The following is a 19,381-nucleotide window of genomic DNA, read 5'->3' on the forward strand; positions in this document are numbered from 1 at the left end:
CACACACACACACACAGCTGAAACAGAATTTGTCATTACTATTACAAAATCTCATATCATGTGACAGTTGATGCTTGAACCACATGGGTTTGAACTACATGGGTACACTTACACATGGTTTTTTTTCCCCAATAAATACAGTGCTCTAAATGTATTTTCTCTTCAGTATGATTTTCTTCTTTTTCTATTTTTTTTATTATTATCTTTTTTTATTTTAGAGATGGAGGGGGAGCATGAGCATGGGAAAGGGCCAAAGGGAGAGGGAGAGAGAGAGAGAGAGAGAGAGAGAGAGAGAGAGAGAGTACCTCAAGCAGGTTCCATGCTCAGCACAGAGCCCGACATAGGACTCAATCCCACGACCCTAGGATCATGACCTGAGCCAAAATCAAGAGTCAGACACTCAACCAACTGAACCATCCAGGTGCCCCCAGTATGATGTTCTTAATAACATTTTCTTTTCTCTAGGTTCTTTATTGTAAAAAATACAGTATATGATACATATAAAAAGTAGGTGTTTCATTGGCCGTTTATGTTATTGGTAAGGCTTCTGTCAACAACAGACTATTAGTAGTTAAGTCTGAGGTTACTCAAAAGCTATATGTGGATTTTTGAGCGTGTGGGGGGCCAGTACCCCTCACCCCCACATTATTCAAGGGTCGACTACATTTTCACAGGCCACCATCTGAGACAGTCACCGTTTACCCCATTTCACAGAGGAAACTATGGCCCAGAGAATTGGAAACACTTGTCTAGGGTCACCGAACAGAGGTCTTTCTGGCTCCAGATTTGGTCCTCAGGCTAAGGAAGGGTTCAAGGGTATAAAAAAGGGCCGCACTCCCCAGGCACCCGGGTCTTCATGTCCAGGGCTCCATTCCCACTCCCAGAAGCAACTTGCAGCCTATGCTCCCCAGACCCCTGCACCCCAGGTGTCCAGCTCCCCAGCTCAGCCACGTAGGGCTCTCCCTGACCGGGACCCCAAGTCACCCTTCCATTCATCGACGTTTATCTTCCGATAAGTTGCCTAGTGTTTTTTACAACTTCTCTTTCTAGTTCCAGACTGTAAATTTTCTCTCTGCAGAATCTTGTAGCTGACTGACTGTTTTTCATTATATTTGCAGGACTCAGGAAGGGAAAAAAAAAAAAAAAAAAAGCCAATCCCTTTATTTGAGAATCCTGACATTTATTAGCATAATAAAACTCTCAAGATGAAATTGCAGTTTTCCAGACAGTAATTTCATTTGCAGGACAACTTACGAGGAATTTATTTTAAGGCCAGGTAAAACCTAAAATATATGAGATGTGCAGAAAGTGCAGGCCCCAAACAGAATGAAATAAATGTGTTAGGCATGGAAAACCCAGCTGTTGTCTCTCACATATTAATTAGGAGCGACAGAAACAACAGCTCAGGGGTTCAGGTTCTCAACCCTTGGTCTGCTTTCAGAGCTGCTGCTAGTTCTTGGAATAAGAAGCTTCCTCTAACACCTTGAAAATCAACACCATGTTCCCCTGACACATCGCTGCTGAGCCCAGAATAATTGTTGCTGTTAGTGGGGTTGTTATTAGCAATGCCTTCCATTTAGATGAAGCTTTCTTACTGCTCATGTAACTGACCCTCCAAAAAAACCAGTGACGGCCACACAAAAAGCTCTCTTCTCAGTATACTGAGAAGCTTTCATGGGGTTAACTGACTTGAACAAAGTCACATAGTTTGTAAGTAGCATGGCCAAAACTAAAATTCAGCTCGTCTGAGGCCACTCGACATCTAATAGAAGAAAATCGAACCATAATAGGTAATAGTTTTAAAGCACTTCCGTATTCAGGAAGCCGGCTTCCTGCCTTCTCTTGGTTTTATTCATTCAGGGGCCCTGTGAGATAGCAGAAGGGCGCCAGGTTGCAAAGCTGACATTATCGAACACATCTGTACGATGGGGCCTTCCCTGGCTTTCCCTAAGAGGCAGAGCCTGCGGCAAATGCCTCTGTGGTGTCATTCAGCTCAAGAGTGCCATCCTGGGGGGGAGCAGGAGAGCGAGGCGGGGAAGGAGGGGGGCCACACAGGAGGGGGTGGGCCTCATCCGGCCGCTCCTTGGTTCCATCGGGACTAGTTGCTCAGTCTTGCAGGACTGTTTTCCCAGAGGTCATAGGAAGAGCTGCCGGTCCAAACAGCACCCCCGGAGGAGGAAGACAGAAGAACTAATCCTCAAGCTGCTGTCTCCCATTGATGCAAGCTTCACCACATGGGGAGTTAACTGCCCTGCTCCTGCTGGTTTTCTGGTGTCTTCTGCGTCTGCAGCCATAGGGGATGAGAGGCCCAGAGCCCCACGTGGGGCCAGGTGGCGTTGGCTCATCTCAAATGAAGCTGATGGGCCCAGTGGCGAAAAACAGAGTCCACGCAGAACTGATTGCAGTGATGGTGACCAGGGCATAATAAGCAGCCAAGGATGTGAAGAGTAGAAGAGGCAAGAGAGGAAATGGAGTGTAAGAGATAACATGACGGAAGAGACGCATGATGTGAGAGGTGACGTAAGATATGTGTGACGTGACCATCAAGTAATGTATGCCCGTCCACCGACAAGGCACAAAGTCCATCCATCCTCCCACTCCCGCCAAATACAGGGCTTCTAGCATTACAATACTAGTAAGGTCCAGGGTGGGGAGTTGAACGCAAGTCTGCTTGATGCCACTATAATATTCCCATCACAACATGCTGTCTCTACGCATATGTCCATAAACGTGAAGGCAGAGTGTGGGCAAAGACACTGCCCCTGAGAGTTATTCAGGGGTCACTGGAAGAATCCTGTCGATACGAAAAACATAGCCAGAGTAAGTGATCAAGGATCAATGTCCAAAGGACCGTAAAGGCAGAAGTAATCATTTGAATAACCTGCATAAAGAGGGGTAAATCCTAGAGAGCAAAGGCTTTTTTGGATTTATAATTCACCCCAGGTTTTGGGCACATTTATTGGGAGTGCATGAAACCACTGCCTCAATATTGTAAAACCAGGGTCAAGATAAGCTTCCAAGACCAAGCAGGGGTGGCAAATAAGGAAGGCAAGGCAGTATCCGTCACCTATTCTGGAAGCTGGGTCTCAGAAGCCTTGGGTAATTCCAACGATAAAATCAATGAGGGCAATAACATACACCATTAAAGACGCAGCGTCTATATTTTCCATATAAATTCTTTGCAATGTTTCTTCCATCCTCTCCATGACTTTATAAACAGAACAGGTAGGAAATAACTTACTAAAAATGACTGCTGATTAGTGTTGGAAAACTTTCAGAAGAACTGCATTCATTCAAACAAATATTTATTGAATGTCTACCATATGTTAAAATTAGAGTTCGGCACTGGAATTATTTTCGATTATTAAAACATGGTCCGTGTGCTCTAGGAGCTCGATTTAGGGCAGATAGGCTTCTCTTCTGAAGTCATAACTAAACTCTTCGTGAAAGAGTTGCAGCAGCTATTTGCAATTTCTGTCCTGGGCATCGGGACAGGGACCGATAGCACATATGCCATATATTTCATATCCCTTGAGGCATACTAATCTACTTAATCCACTGGATGGTGGTGGATATTCCAGAAGGCCATAAGGAAGGATTTGAGCTGGGAAATTCTTAAGTTGAGTTCAAAAACTGGATGCCCAAAGAAGTCCAATTGGTAAGGGGGAAAAAAATCATTCAAACAACAGATGGTAGTCTGGCGGGCTGTCCCTCTGTCCACAGGGTTCCTGCAGCAGCTCTCCCCCTGAAACAGTGATAATTTCCTCCTAAAAGGGAAAACAAAAAGGAAAGAGCACTTATAATCAAGCAAGGGAAATAAACATCCGCCAGAGAGAGACCAGTTCAAGATAGAAAGTCTATGAATATGTATCTGCCTTCTCCTCACTCAAATTTATAGAAATGACAGGAAAAAAAATCTGCTTTTAAAAAGAAGTAAATCCATATTGGGAAAATGGAAAGAAATCCAACACGGGAAAATAAGAAGGAAGGCCATCCACAAAGCTAAATGTTAAAGAGTACTGAAAAACCAAAAGACCTACAGGATGAGATTGTCAGAGGAGATAACGTAGGGCAGGGGCTGGGGAACCCCAGACAGCAAAGGTCTTTGCCTTGGGAAGATCAGAAGTGAGGAGAGACCACCAAAGCTCCTACACTCCCATGCCCAAAAGATGAGCTAGCTACTCACTATCAACTCCAACCCTTACAGCACGGAGAGAACAGATTTGGGAAATAGGGACTACATCCATTGATGGATAAACAGGAAATTTCAAGTTCAGACACCACCTCATAGCTCAAAATCTATAAATATTTAAGGAAAAATCACACCTATAAAAGAAAGATGCCAAACTCAACAACAGAATGGACACTGAAGAGAAGGTCAAGTTTATAAAACAAACAGAAGGAGCTTTTAAGGGATGGGTATTAATCTCCTCAGGAGAACATAAGAACATAAATCATCCATGAAATAAGAATGGGCTATATTTTTTTCAAAATTAAAGAACCTGGAAATGAAAAGAATGCCCATTTAAATAAAAATTTCCATAGAAGACCTAAGGGGCAGGATGGACATAACTAAAGAGCGATTCTGTTGCTGGAAGAATTGACACATCAGTAAGAAAGGAGATGTCTAAGTAGAAAATGGACAGAAGACAGGAACAGACAATCCCCAGCAGAAATCCAAGTGGCCAGTAAACATATGAAAAGATCCTCTGTGCCAGCAGGAATCAGAGAAATGCAAGCTAATCAACAAGGAGATACAGCATCTGCCCATCTAATGGGAAAAAATTAAAATGACTGATAATCCCCAGGGCTGGCAGCAGTGTGGGGAAACAGCCTCATCTCGCTTTGGCAGAAGCATGAATTGGCGCTATGTTTTTGGAGGGCAATCTGGCAGATCTTTTCAAATTAAAATGTGCATACTCTTCTATCCAGCAATCCCAGTACGAGGGATCCATCCAGAGAAATCCTTGCACATGCGCCCTAAGTGACATAGACACAGATAAGCAAATCTCTGCAGCCCCATTTGTGATTGTGGGAGCCTGGAAGCTGACTAAGTGGCCATTGCGGAACACCATGGGGCACGTACAAGGATGTGGTGCGTGGACTGAATAGAAACGTTTCAGTAACAGCCAACGTCCTGATCACTTACAAATGTCAGGTATACTGTTTCGGCAATTTACACAGTGCTCTCTCAGTGAAACCTGCCAGTGACCCTAAGGAGGCGAGTGCTATTTTGAAACCCATTTTACTGAGGAGGAAACTAAAGCATCAAATCATCAGTAGTTGCCCGCAATCACACACAGTAATGAAGTTGGGATTTAAAACTTAGCAGCCTGCTTCCAGGGACCATGCTTTCAAAAAATATACCGTATGATATATTGTGTTAAACAAAACAATCATATTGCTGAGCTATTAAGTAAAGAATTGTCCAGTTTATGTGAAAATTAACACAACTATGTATTTCCTTATGTACATAAATTTCTATGTTAATACCCAGGAAATACTCGGATAGATACATGGCAAACTAATAATTCAAGGTGGAGGATGAATGTGGGGATTTTAATATTTATTTTTGAGGGACAGAGACAAAGTGTGAGTGGGAGAGGGGCAGAGAGAGAGAAGCAGAATCCAAAGCAGGCTCCAAGCTCTGAACTGTCAGCACAGAGCCCCACGTGGGGTTTAAACCCACGAACCGTGAGATCATGACCTGAGCCAAAGTCAGCCGCTTAACCGACTGAGCCACCCAGGGGAAGTGGGGATATTAAATGAACAAGGCACAGGGCGCCTGGGTGGCTTAGTCAGTTAAGTGGCGGACTTCACCTTAGGTCATATCTCATGGTTTGTCAGTTTGAGCCCCGCATCAAGGTCTGTGCTGACGGTGCGGGGCCTGCTTCGGATTCTCGCTCTCTCCCTCTCTCTCTCTGCCCCTCCCCTGCTTGCGCTCTCTCTCTCAAAATAAATAAATAAACTTAAAAAAATATTTAAAGAACAAGGCTTTCACCTTGTACTGTATCTGATTTTTCTTAGAATGTAATCATAAATTAGTTGTGTAATTAAAATTTTAATTTACACACGCTGGCCATCAGATTGCCACATGGGCATAGATGAGCTCTCCCTTTTGTGAAAGAAACAAAATTGGATTGGCAGTCTCCAACCCCAGATTCGGAAGAGAATAAAGACCTTCAAAGATACTGTTCAAGCCTTCCCGTGCAGGAACCATAGCATAGCATCTCCAAGAGACGGACCTTTTCCCTTTGCCTAAACACTTCCAGGGGCAAGAAGTTCATCGCTGCTCAAAGCACATTATATTTGATAGGGGAAACCAAGCAGTTGTGGTACAGAGGGAAAAGGCACAAGCTTTAGAGGCAGACAGCCTGAGGATTAACTGCTGGACCTAGTGGTACCAGCCACGAAAACTTAGGGAAGCTACCCAAGCTCCCTGGCTTTGGTTTCCTGATCTGTGAAATATGCCTCCCTCACAGAGCTGCCATGAAGATTACGTGAGACCATGATGTACAGCAACAGGCACAATGCCGGATACAGAGAAGGTGCCAACATCCACACATGCCCTCACTCTCTCTTTCCTAGAATTGTTAGAAGACTGTTCCCAACACAGGTAGAAATCTGCCTTCAACCTGGTGAGTCCAGTTTTCCAGCCGTACTCTCCAGCCAATGTCTAGGTATTTGTAAACGGGTGACTGTCTATGTGCTTGACTTATAAGGTCAAGTCAGGAGCTGTCCTCAGAGCCCTGGGAACATCCATGAAGAGAAAACAATACAAATCCAAGACTCCCTATTACAGCAAAACCCCAGTGAGATGGTCAAGTAACCCTGAGAACCTTTCCACGGGTGCAAAGCTCAGGGAGATGGTGAGCTCCCACCACTCTGCTCTCGGAATCCCTCCCCCACCCTTCTGGGCCATCGAGTTCCATCTTAGGCTTCCTCCCAGCTACCAGTTACCACCGTGCCAAGAGCCACATCAACACAAAAGTTGCTCCTGTCTAAATATATTGTTCGGGAGGCAACATCTTTCCCAATGAGAGGTCTACAGCAGGGGACAAATAACAAGAAAGGGTTCTGGAAAACAAGAACTTCCATACCGCTTCCCAGTTACAGAGCACTGTTATGTACACTGCCTCATCTAATGGTCACAGGATCTGAACTAAGTACTATTTACATCCATTTGCCTGGTTAGGAAACTCAGGTTCAGGGAGGGCTAAGGAACTTACCCAAGGTCATACACATACCAAGTGGTAAAGCTGTAGTTGGAACAAGAGACATGGTAACTCTACTAGAAAAGCTTCCCAAACCATGGGGCTGACAGCTAGGCTTCAGCTAACTCTACAGAGCTGCCAGAGACCTGCCTAGAACGTTCTCAAGCAGGACATCCTAGGGATGAATTGTAGGTGAGATGCAGGCTTGGACTGAAGGTGAGTCAACCAGCTCCTAAGTGTTGACAGTAGGAAGCCCTCAGCTACTCGAGGTGAGAAGACGCTAGGGACCAGGTGCCTGTATCAGTCAGGGGGGAAGCCGGAGAGAAGAACAGAAGGTCCCAGAGCCTGTCTAGACAACTGTACTCTCTTCCACCCCAATGTCCCATGTTCCTGTGATCCTACAGACCTTCGTGGGCTGCCCACTCCCTCTCCACCTCCTCTCTTAACACCTACAACCTGGCTCTCCTTCAGCTCAAGTTTCTACCAGTCCCATCTCTCAACCAGCACCCCTACGAGGGATACCTTGTGGAAATCAATGAGATCAGTGAGCGTCGCATGGCGATTGGGGTCCACTCCCAGGAAGCTGTAAAAATCTCCAGAGGCATCCACAAGAAAGTGCTTGAACCCTTTCTGCAGGCGATAGGAGAGGGTATAACCCCAGATTTTCTCACTGACCCGGACCAAAAATGCTCCCTCTGTCATGTTCTCAAGGAGATCTTCTGCATCTTCTCGGCTAATAATTCCTGGTTTAAAAAAGGGGGGGAGAAAAGGCCATAGGTTCAGCAAACCTTCCCCTGCCACTCTCCTCCACTCATCCCTGCCCCTCATCCTCCTTCAAGGGTGTCAGGAAGGGAGGCTGCGGGGGGCTCAGGTACTTGCCTCATTCCACAGTGGGCTCATCTTGGCCCAGAACAAGCTGTCTGGGCAGAATTCCTACTAGGACCTGAGTTTAGCATTCTTTCCTCCAAATTATGCCACACTAACTTGGATTAACTGGGTAAGCAAAGAATTAGCAATGAGCCAGGATTATAGCATCTATCAATTACAAATAAGAGTCCTGCTTTGATAACAACACTGGAGGGACTTACGATTACTACCCCAGTTACCTTTCCTGTACCCGTGAATGAGCGCCTGAACACAGCACGTCCTCTGAAGAAGAAAGAGGGCTTCCTCCATCCACCTGCGGACACCAGGCAAACAGCTCAAAGGACAAAATTTTCTACAGTCCTTCACAATGTGCTTTCACCACAGTATGAAAGGCGGTCTGGCCCTGGAGTCGAGTATTCACCAGTGGCTATCTCCAGCAGGGCTTTTAGGGAGCTGCGCTCATCTGGATAGAGCACAGGAAGCCATGCGTGCAGTGGGTCCGCCTCTGAGGGCAGGGCAGTGGGAAGAGGGCAGGAGCCAGAAAGCCTAGATTACCTACTGACCCCTGCCTTCATCCGGGCTACGGGATGTTCAGCCAACCCCTCAACTTCTGCGGTGTCCTTCGACGTTTAAGTGATCATCTTAATCCATCTACTTCGAGGGCACCTCACAACTTTCAAGTCAGATAAAGTTCGTGAAAGCCTTTCATAAATCGAGAACATGTCCCTGGGGACATGTTGGCTGCTGTTGTCCTCTGTTATTTCGGGGGAGAGGAGGAGCACACTGTCTTGTTCACACACCCACCTGTTCACCCGCTGCATACATTCAGTGGGATCATTTACGGCAGTGACATAGCCAAGGGGTAGAAGGTAGCTGGGCTGTTCATCCCTGTGACCCAGGGACTTGTGATTTGTCCCATGCTGCACCCTGGTACTGCTTTCAATATTGTACTTTCCTGTAGTGTTCCCCTCCCCCACACACACACACCACCATCACTCTCCTACTTATAGGTCATCTGGCCAGACTTTCCTTGTGCCCAAAGCAGAGGACATAGAGGCAATCACACTGTCACCTGTCCCCCTTTTAAAGACAGCCAACACAAATGGGGGCCACCTCTTTCCTCCTTGCCCAGGACTTATCAAGAGGCAATCAAGTGAGCCACCCTCTCCCCAACCAGGCTATAGAAGTAGGAAATTAGGAAGAGAGAGAGGAAGGGAAGGAAGTAGGGAGCCCTTCTGCCACAGGACACCTGAAGAATCGCACACAAACCCCTCAGAGGCAGGAGGGTGCACCCTGGGGCTGTCCCCTACCCCCAGGGAAAGCATTAGTGCCTTCGGCCAGGGAAGCAGTGACAGCCAAAAGAGGGCCAAAATGGCCCACCTGGAATCTGTCACAAGACTCAGCACAGTCCCTCACCCACCTCCCTGCCCCAATATCAGAGGACCTAGACCCTAAAGGTAGCTGGGGTGGGGAAGAAAGTGAGACAGTGCAGAGCCAGCTCAGGAGGAAGAGGGACCAGCAAATGTCACCCCCAACCCCATTCCCCACACCTCAAGCTAAAGTCCAGCCCAGACTGGAAATTGGGAGAGGAGAGAAGTGTTACATGGGGTAGGAGACTGAACAATCAAACTTGAATAGGACTCGACTTTTTACCGCCCAAAAGTGACCAGTAAGACCAAAAGGACAATGTCATGTCTCTCTGCCATCTAAAACCTTTGAATAGCCCCCCTGAAATCCAGCAGAGTCCAGGCTCAGCAATGACAGGCACTGGGCTCCAGGACCCCATCTCACCCACCTCTCTAGGCTCATTCACTCACTCCGTCATGAGCCATTACTGGCTGCTGACCTCAAGCCCCCCTTGTGCAGAAGCCTCAGCCCCAGCCCAGCCCCCTTTGTCCCAGCTGACCCCAAATCCTCAATGAAGGATGTCTCTTCTCTCCTGGGAAGCACAGGCTGCTGATCACTTACACTCCGCCTTTGTGCAAGTTAGAAAAAGATGTCCTTCTGAGTGGTAGAATTTGAAAAGGGTACCCGTCTGGACCCAAATAGCCAAGCTCTCGTTTCTGCATTTCAGTCCCTCCTGCCCACAACTAGCCCTCTTGGCAAGTTCGCTTTACTCAGTGCGCAATCTGCTCAACCCTGTCAGGAAATCATTTCTACACCAGGAGGCTGCACGGGATACCCACCTTCGAGCTTTCATAACGCCCTGCCCAGAGGCTACAGTACACTAGGAAACAGGCGGTGAACGGCTCAAGGATAGAGCCTGTGGCAACTGTGGGACCCTCAGGACGGACGGACTCCGCTGCAAACGGTGTCTGGACTGACAGCCTCCAGCTGCTGCTCAGGACGCACCGCTGAAGCATATTCTCCCCAGGCTGCTTCTGGCACAGAGGGTACAAGACCGAGTGCCCTTGGGGCATCTGGGTGGCTCAGTCAGTTAAGCGTCCTAGTTTCAGCCCAGGTCATGATCCCACAGTTCATGAGTTCGAGCCCTGCACTGGGCTCTCTGCTGTCAGCGCAGAGCCCGCTTCAGGTCCTCTGTCCCTCTCTCTCTCTGCCCCTCCCCTGCTCTCTCTCTCTCTCTCTCTCTCTCTCAAAAGTAAAATAAACATCAAAAAAAAAAAAAAAAAGACTGGGCGCCCTTGCCTCAGAGCACAGAGGTTTCTATGACTGAGCACAAGGGTACTGGAGCCACCATGCCCACCCAGTGCAGGACTTCTGAGTGAGCAGTCCTTGCTCTGGGGTTTCCCATCAGCCTGAGCAAGACTTGACCTGAGCTGCGCTCCACTAGCAGGCTCCTCCCACAACCGCCCCTCCTTCCCTCGCTCCCTCCCCCCCTCCCTGCACCACTGTCTGAAGACTCCCCACCTTCTCCTGCTCCCTCTCCCCTTTATCCTTCATGGGCATTTCTTCCAGTAAATCCCTTGCACTTCTGGTTCCCAGAAGCCCCACACTGACACAGAAGCTGATGTCTGTGCCCCAAGGACCTGGAATGCTGGGGGGCTTGTCCGAAGCAGTAATCCAGAGCATGGACTAAAACCACAGCTCAGGGACTTGTTCAACAGGTGGCCTTGGGCAGGTTACTTAAGCTTCTGAAACCCAGGGCGGCGTCCTCATCTATTAAGCAGTCGCACTAATACTATCTACGTCATGAGGTTGCTCGAGCCTACATTAAATTAATGTGTGAACGTGCTTACCACAGTGCCTGAGAACACAATGGCCATCTAATTTTTTTTTTTTTATAAAAAAAGAATGCATGCAAGCAGGGGAGGGGCAGAGGGAGAGGCAGAGAAAATCCCAAGCAGGCTCCATGCTCCTTGTAAAGCACAACGCGGGGCTCGATCTCACACCGAACGGGCTGAGCCGAAATGAAGAGTCAGACACTCAACCACTTAACCGCCTGAGCCACCAGGCACCTCCACAATGGCCGTCTAATACACGTAACTAGTTTGTCCTGGCCACACCAAGGGTGCTGCTCGTGTGCCAAGACTGGATGTCACCTTGTTCTGGTAGCAGCCTTGGTCATCGTGCTGCCAGGCTGTGCTGCCCAAGCACCCAATCCCCCCAGACTGAGGCTGCTGAGGAGGACTTCTTCTGGTGGGGACTGTACTGCCATCACCACCTTCCCCCCTCCCCCCGCAGACTCCTCCCGGTGTCTGGAATAGTAAACATGTGTGAGATCTGCCCCGCTCTTGGATACTTAACCTAAAAATCAAAATTGTAACTGGGCCCAAGACCAAAAGGAGTACAGCTTCATCGTTTAGGACGGCACCGGCCATTTCACAGCAAACCTGACCCCCAAGAGAATTAGTGGCTGGGAGCCCCGAGGGACACTTACAAGGAGAAGCTGTCACATTTTCCTGCCCCGTTCACCCTGCCCTCCCCATCTCCCTCTCTCTCTCCCTGGATGGCCTCTAAGCCAAGTGTACTGAGCTACACTAACCATACCCCAACCCATCCCACCTCTGCCCCTTCTAAACACTCCACAACCTCTTGGCTGAGGAAGAAGGGAGAGCTTCAAGTCACCCCTTCTGACTGGGGAGCGAGCACAGTGCTCCCCAGGGATCATGGGAACTTTCTGCCTCAGCAATGACCAGGGCTGGCTGAGGGACATGGCCAAGGCCCCACAGCACCTGTTCTGGAATGGTCACTGGAGACTGCAACTGTAGATCCCTTCTGAGCCAATTCTCACCCACCAACGATGGGAAATGTAGCATTTCCTGTAATTTCTCTCCTTCCTCCCTTTAATAAGTATGTATTAAGCACTCTCTAGGAGCCAAGCCCCATGCTCAGCACCTGGGAGTCAGCACTGAATGAGAAACAGTTCCTGCCTCCCAGAAGTTTTGACTCTGGACAGAAGTAGAGATTGGCAGAATTTTTCTATTTTATTTTATTTTTTATTTTTTATTTTTTTTAAAGAAAAGGCTCACCGTAACCAGTGGTGATCAAGGCCACAGGTGCTATGGGAGCATCCAGGGGAAGCACCCCACCCAGCTCTGGTGCCAGGGGCAGAAGTGACACTTAGACTAAGACCAGAAGGGTTAAAACAGAGGGGTGAGGCAAGTATCTATTTTGCAAAAGGGATTAGCACATGAGTCTTCATGGCAGGAGGGGAGGCCAAAGTGGCAGGAGGGGAGGCCAACGTAGGAGATGGGTGGTGACAACATACACAGAGGTCGGCAGGGGCCAAGCTCCCATGCACTCCCCAGACCATTAGAAGGATTCTGGACCTAATTCTGAGGGCAATGAGAAACGACTGGTGTTCCCTAAGCAGAAGAAGAATATGAGAATGTTCAAGGATAAAAAAATGGCCTCAGGAGGTATGAATTATAGGCACACAAGCCAGCGATCTCAATGCAATGAGGGCTCCTTCATCTAAGCATTGCTTCATAGCTACATTTCCATAGCTACAGACTGGAATCCAGCTCCCAGACCACTAGTCTGCCAGAAATGGCTTCTATATTGAAGCAGGAGGCAAAAGGACACATTGGGGGTTACATGAAAAGCCTCATGTCACAGCCAGCATGGGACACCATCTGGGGCCTCAGTGGGCCTCATCTCCTTCAGTCTTCCTACCATCCCAATTATCACCACTTCATAACTGAGGACACTGAGGGTCAGCAAGAAAAGGGACTTCCCCAAGGTCACAGAGCTATTAAATGGTGGAGTCAGAATTTGAACTCAGGTCCTCAGACTCCAAGTCTAGTACTCTTTGCTCTACACCACGTTATCTCATGCAGAGGACAGTAAGGGCTGTGAAAGGCGCAAGAAGGAGGAGACTAATGTGGCCTGTAGAAAAGTCAGGGCAGGCCTCAAAGAGGCAACGAAGGGGGATGAGAAGCAGGCCTTGGGGGCTGCGTAGATTCCGTGGCCGTAAGCCGAGGTGGTGAGGTAAAAGGGGAGAAGGAGGGATAAAATGAGTGAAGAGTCACAGCGAAGACTAAGAAGAACGAGTCCATGGCACATTTATAAAAATGCAACCTAAGAGAAGCCTAATTTAAGTCTCAGGACAGGAAGAGACACAGCACATGGACGGAAAGATCTAGCATGTGTATGATCTGGATCCCAGAGAAGACCGGTGAGGAGAATGGAGAGGAGGCAATATTTAAGAGTGATTCATCACAGACACATCACAGGGAAACTGCACAAAGCCACTTAACGTCTCATTTTTGTCAACCAGAGAAAAAGGCTGATTGTCTACAAAGAATGAACAATTAGACTGCTGGTTAACTCCTCAGTTGCAACAGTAGAAGCCAGAGGACAATGGGATAATATTTTCAGTGCGCTGAGAAAAAAAATAACAGTGTTTAATGAAACTATCTTTCAAGGAGGACGAAATAAAGGCATCTTCAGAAAAAAAAAAAAAGTTGAGAAAATTGACAATTAGGGATATTCTAAAGGACGTACTTCAGGTAGAAGAAATTGGATCCTGGATAGACCATCTGAGAGGCTAGAAGGCATGATGAGCACAGATATCGCAGGTTAAGTTAAAAGTATATGTGGACTCACAAAATAATACTAATAATGGATAGTGGAGGGTTTAAAAAAGATAGAACTTGTAATGTTGACAACATCTGATCAGTTGAGAGTAGAATTGCTGGACTTCAAAAAATCTATGTGTTTAGGGGGTACCTGGCTGGCCCAGTCGGAAGAGCACACGACTCCTGATCTTGGGGTCGTGAGTTCAAACTCCATGTTGAGTATACAGATTACCTAAATTAATAAAACTTCAAAAAATAATAAAAAACAAAAATAGGGGCAGCTGGGTGGCTCAGTCAGTTAAGCTTCCAACTCTTGATTTCGGCTCAGGTCATGATCGCACGGTTCATGATCGAGCCCCGAGTTGGGCTCTGCGCTGACAGCACGGAGCCGGCTTGGGATTCTCTGTCTCTCCCTCTCTCTCTCCGCCCCTCCCCCACTCACGCCCTCTCTCGTGTGCCCACTCTCTCTCAAAATGGATAAATAAACATTAAAAATAAATAAAAATTCTGTGTGTTTAGGAAGAGGGTAACGATATACATCAACTTTAGGATACGTGAAATATGAATGTTAAATCCTCTAAACCAACCACTGAAAGACGAGCACTGAGAGCGGTATAACCTCCAAACAACAGAGATGGAAAAATGCAATGAGAGAAAAGTTTTTTTCAATGAAGCGTGAAACAAGCTAATAACTAAAAAATAACACCACTATAGTTCCGTTTATATTAAATGGAAAAGCTCACAAAGCTAAACACTACAGTGTTTGGAGATTAACATAGAAATAAGAAATGAAGCAAAGAGCTGATGGAGAAAATATTCAGGCGACAGATCACATCTGGTGGAAGGAGCAGGGGCTGCCCTGGGGACGAGCACACAGGTGCTTCCAGGATTGGTCGTGTCCCCGCTGCTGAAGCTCCCTTCATGCCCTTCACATCTGTACGTGCACACACCACGTATATTCAACATTGAATATTTTAAGTATTTAAATATCATTGCTCTGTACCTCCCCACACATTATGCTATGACATTCATTCAAAGTCGGTCAATGTCCTTTGAGGGATGGGGAGGTTATCACCTAGGAAAAAAAGGATCGCTAATGAGCTTTAAATGTCAGTGTTGGCTGTTTTGAGTCTCTAGAGCATGGTTCTCAACCCTGGCCCACTCTGACTGAGTCTTGTGTCAGTCACTTTGGGAGCAACAAGCATCAGTCATGTTTACAATCCTTTCAGGTAATTCCAACTGGCAGCCAGGTTTGAGACTCGCTGAGCTAGAGTGTAAACAGTCTTGCAAGCCAGGATTGGCAAAAAGGTAAAAAGTGATTTTTACATTCCAGAAACTTCCTCTGTATTTAAAGTAATACTTGGAGGTCTGAACACAATTTAACTGACCTACTCTAGAGAGGACATGGGATAGGTCCTATGAGAAGTCTCTGCCAGATGGGAAAGAGCTTTTCCTGGGCTGGGGTGGGACAGAGGGGATGAAGGACTAAAGGGAGGGGCCCCACTCATGTTCCTGAACCCCACAGATATTGAGAAAGTAGAATATCCCCCCGTACCCCAATTTTGCCCACACAATAGAGCCACAATTAGGGCAGAATGATGTATTTGGAGACAGAAGAGCCTGATGATGATGTCTGCCAGCCTCCCCAAGTTCCTGTGAATCGTGGAGGGGACCAAGGACCTCTACCGCATTCTGGTGTGGGATCTGGAACATGGGGCTAGAGCAACTCTCACATTTGGCTGCTGGCAATAGGGGCCAGATCAGCCTTCTGGAGAGCCACTGGTACCCCTAGTCAAATTAACTGCATGTATACCCTCTGGCCCAACAATTCCATTACTGAGATATATTCTAAAGAAATCGTCACACGGGTCCATAAGCATCTGGCGTAAGAGATGTAATTGGTTCTTAGACTGATCTGTGGTGCTGGTAAGTTGGGGGCAATCAGGGTGTCCGTGACTCAGAGTGGATGAGCAAAACCAGGTAGATTCACCCTGAGGAATACTGTGCAGCAATTAGAAATAATAGGCCAGAGACAGGAACAGCATGGCTCTCATAACAGATGCTCGGTGAGACAGAGTGAGGAACAAGAATGATTTACCTCAGCTTTCAGGTAAATGTACTTAAGCACAGGGTAGGACAAGGTAGAATCTGTGATGGCAGCAACATCATTTTCCAATCTGTCCAAATCCGCAAATAAGAAGAAGCAGGACAAGTAAAGACGAAACCAAAAGGCCATGGGCTATGGTTACAACAGAACTAGGTAGCAAGGTGGTCCCATGAACCCCACATACAAACAGTGGTGGGAACAAATAATCAACACAAGACCTTCACGATACCAGGTGTTTCCACAGGAAGAAGAAAGAAGCAAGAGTGACCAATGGACCCGAGAGCAGTCAACAGGAACTCACTGGAAAGCAGGAGGCTAACTTTAAGAACAGCAGTCAAAACTTGGGAAGGATTTGCCTTCTGCAATCCTGGGGAAGTGCAAGAGGCCCATGGTGACACCCTCCAGAGCCACCTTCGACCACTGGGAGTGGCATAAAAATTGAGCCGGGTAGGACAAAAGAAAAGAAAGAAGGAGAAGGTCCAGACCCACGTGGGGGGAGGGGAACAGAGCCGAGCTACTCCGGAGAGGCAAGCTGCCCTGTTTGTGAGCACTTCACAAAAATAATAGAACAGGAGGCTCTGGAAAGTCCAAAACAACTCTCCAGGCTCTTGTTTCACTTGAAATGTTCAGGCAAACTAATTTCACATAAAAACTAGCCACAGAAAAGCACCAAGGTCAACGCTACCATGAGAAAAAAAGAAAATAAAGAGCAGAGTAACCCCCCTCGGGTGATATATATATACAATATATATACAAGAACGTTTGAACAGATACACAGTATTATCAGAGAGGCTGCTTATTGAGGAGGAATGGGAATGTGAGTGAAAAATAAAGGAGAGTAAGAAAATAAAACAATAAGAGACAGCCTTGTTCCTTTCCATAATGATCATAAACTGTGAGGACAAGAGAGGGAAGAGGGAGCCAGTGAAATGAATCTTTAGGACTTAGGGTTTTTTGAAAAAATAATCGTCATTAAGAGTGTAGCCCAGGGGCGCCTGGGTGGCTCAGTCCATTAAGCAACAGACTTCAGCTCAGGTCATGATCTCCGGGTTGGTGAGCTCCAGCCCAGAGTCAGGCTGTGCACTGACAGTGCAGAGTCTGCTTGGGATTGCCTCTCTTTCCCTCTCTCTCTGCCCCTCCCCCACTTGCACACGCACGCTCGCTCTCTCTCTCTCTCTCTCCCTTCCTCCCTCTCTCAAAATAAATCAACTTAAAAAAAAAAAAAAAAGAGCAGAGCCCAGAAAAGAGGCAAGGTGACCCCCGAACTTAGGCTTTGGGGTGGACGGTCTTCACTAACAGCTAATTGATGTCAGTTGTTAAAATTCAGAAGCCCCAGCAAGAGTCAAGGTACAGGCAAGTCAAGTTTAGGGGATAATCAGCGCGGGGAAGGGGACCCCTAAAAGCAGAGAACAAAGTCCAGAGATGAGCAACCAACCACGGCCTTTCTTTGGCTTCCTCCCAAGCCACAAGCTGCCCTTACACTCAGACACTACTTGGGGGGAAGGAGTGATGTTGGAAAGACCCCGTGAGAAGGGAGAAGCAGAACTTTGAGTTTAAAATTAAGGTTGAATAGTTGCTAGAAAGTAACCGAGGTAAACTGAAAGAGACTCTTAAACCAGAGGAACGGGAAATTTTAAGGGTTTTTTTTCAGGCATTAGCAGAATAGAGGTCCTGACGAGGTAAGATCATTTCTAAAAAGAAGTAGGGGCGCCTGGGTGGCTCAGTCTGTTGGGCGTCAGACAGCGGCTCAGGTCATGATCTCGCAGGTTGGTGAGTTTGAGCCCCGCATCCGGCTCTCTGCTGACAGCTCAGAGCCTGGAGCCTGCTCTGGATTCTGTGTCTCTCCCTCTCTCTGCCCCTCCCCTGCTTGCACTCTGCCTCTCTATCTCCCAAAAATAAATAAACATTAAAAAAAAATTTTTTAAAGAAGTAAACAAGAAGTTACACTTGTAGGTCTTTCCAGCAACAATTAAAAACCTTGGTGGAGAGGTAGACATAAGTCTACAGGTAGACCAGGGTTTCTCAACCTGGCACTGTTGACATTTTGAGCCAGATGAGGGTCTGCAGAATGCATTGTAGGATGTATAACAGCATCCCTGACCTCTACCCGCTAGATGCCAACAGCACCTTGCAGTTGTGACAACCAAATATGCCTTTAGACACTATCAGCTCTTCCCTGGGGCACAATCACCCCTGGTAAGTTGAGAACCACTCACATGGAGATAGACCCGACAGATCTCTCATTGACAATAACAACAAAAGTTAGAGCAAAATAGTCCAGGGCTCCTCTGGACTTTGGGCGTCAAAGGCAACTACAGCGCCCTCTGCTGGGCCTCTGCAGAAAAAGCCAGGGCCAAGGTCAGGGAACCTAAGCCTTCCAGGGCAGCTGCCCCCTGACGGTTGAGAAGCTAGAAACGCAGGACGGGAGGATGGCCAGGCAAGAAGTCAAGGCTTAAGGCAAGGCTTGCTATCCCTGTCCCAATACCCATTAATATCGCAGGTAGGCAGGCGTCTGCACCCAGCACCCCCGCGAGGTGCAGCCAGCAGCTCCCGACTCCCTTCTTACTGCACAGAGCACGAATCCCCATGCATCCCTGTGCCTTCTTCCCCACGCCACCTAATCATCTCCCTGCATCCCATGCAGATGCTCTCAAACCTGCCAACAACTTCAAGTTGCTATCAAAATATTTATCCCACCGGTGCTAACTGTGGCAGCCCCAGGAAAGGGAAGGCACAGCTTCAAAAGACGCTCAGCTATAAGGGACCCAAAAATCCACATGTTAGCAAATTCTAAGGCCAGCCCGGGATTCAGTTCCCAGCCCCTCCTCTACCTCCATGCCCATTCCCTGAAATCATTAGCTCTGAATTGCACCTGGGTAACCAAATGAGTTCCTTTTATTTCTCTGTTAGGGTTTCTCTCTGGAAAGAAAGAAATGCAGGAGGGCCAGACACGACGGGTTTACTTTTTATGGGTCTCAATTTATCTGACGTGCATATTTCTTACAGCTTTCACTATAGCTACGCCTCACCGGCCGGCAACTCCTCCATGACGGGTTAGCTATTTCTCACTCATTTTTGTGACTTTCCTTATTGCCATACTTTCCAGATGGTATCATTAAAGAGGCTGGAATTGTTAAGCTCTTCATTCTCAACAGTTTCTTAAAGCATCCTAAAGCCACAGAGATTGTGATAAAGGAGCTCGCATGCCTTCA

General features: G+C 47.3%; 1 protein-coding gene across 2 annotated transcripts in view; it reads right to left on the reverse strand.

The window, feature by feature from the left end:
* Positions 1-1,183: 1,183 nt before the first annotated feature.
* Positions 1,184-19,381, reverse strand: part of SH2D4B (SH2 domain containing 4B) — a 65,332-nt gene continuing 47,134 nt past the window's right edge. For both annotated transcript variants that reach the window (XM_078434481.2, XM_078434480.2), the window contains exons 6-7: positions 7,737-7,957; positions 1,184-3,767 (exon numbers count right to left, since the gene is read on the reverse strand). In XM_078434481.2, coding sequence (XP_078290607.1) covers positions 3,675-3,767; positions 7,737-7,957 — 314 coding nt within the window. In that variant the 3' untranslated portion in view covers positions 1,184-3,674. The remainder of the gene's footprint in view (positions 3,768-7,736; positions 7,958-19,381) is intronic.

The sequence above is a fragment of the Panthera onca genome, chromosome D2 (assembly GCF_046562875.1).
Source record: "Panthera onca isolate mPanOnc1 chromosome D2, mPanOnc1 haplotype 2, whole genome shotgun sequence".
NCBI classification, from domain to species: domain Eukaryota; kingdom Metazoa; phylum Chordata; class Mammalia; order Carnivora; family Felidae; genus Panthera; species Panthera onca.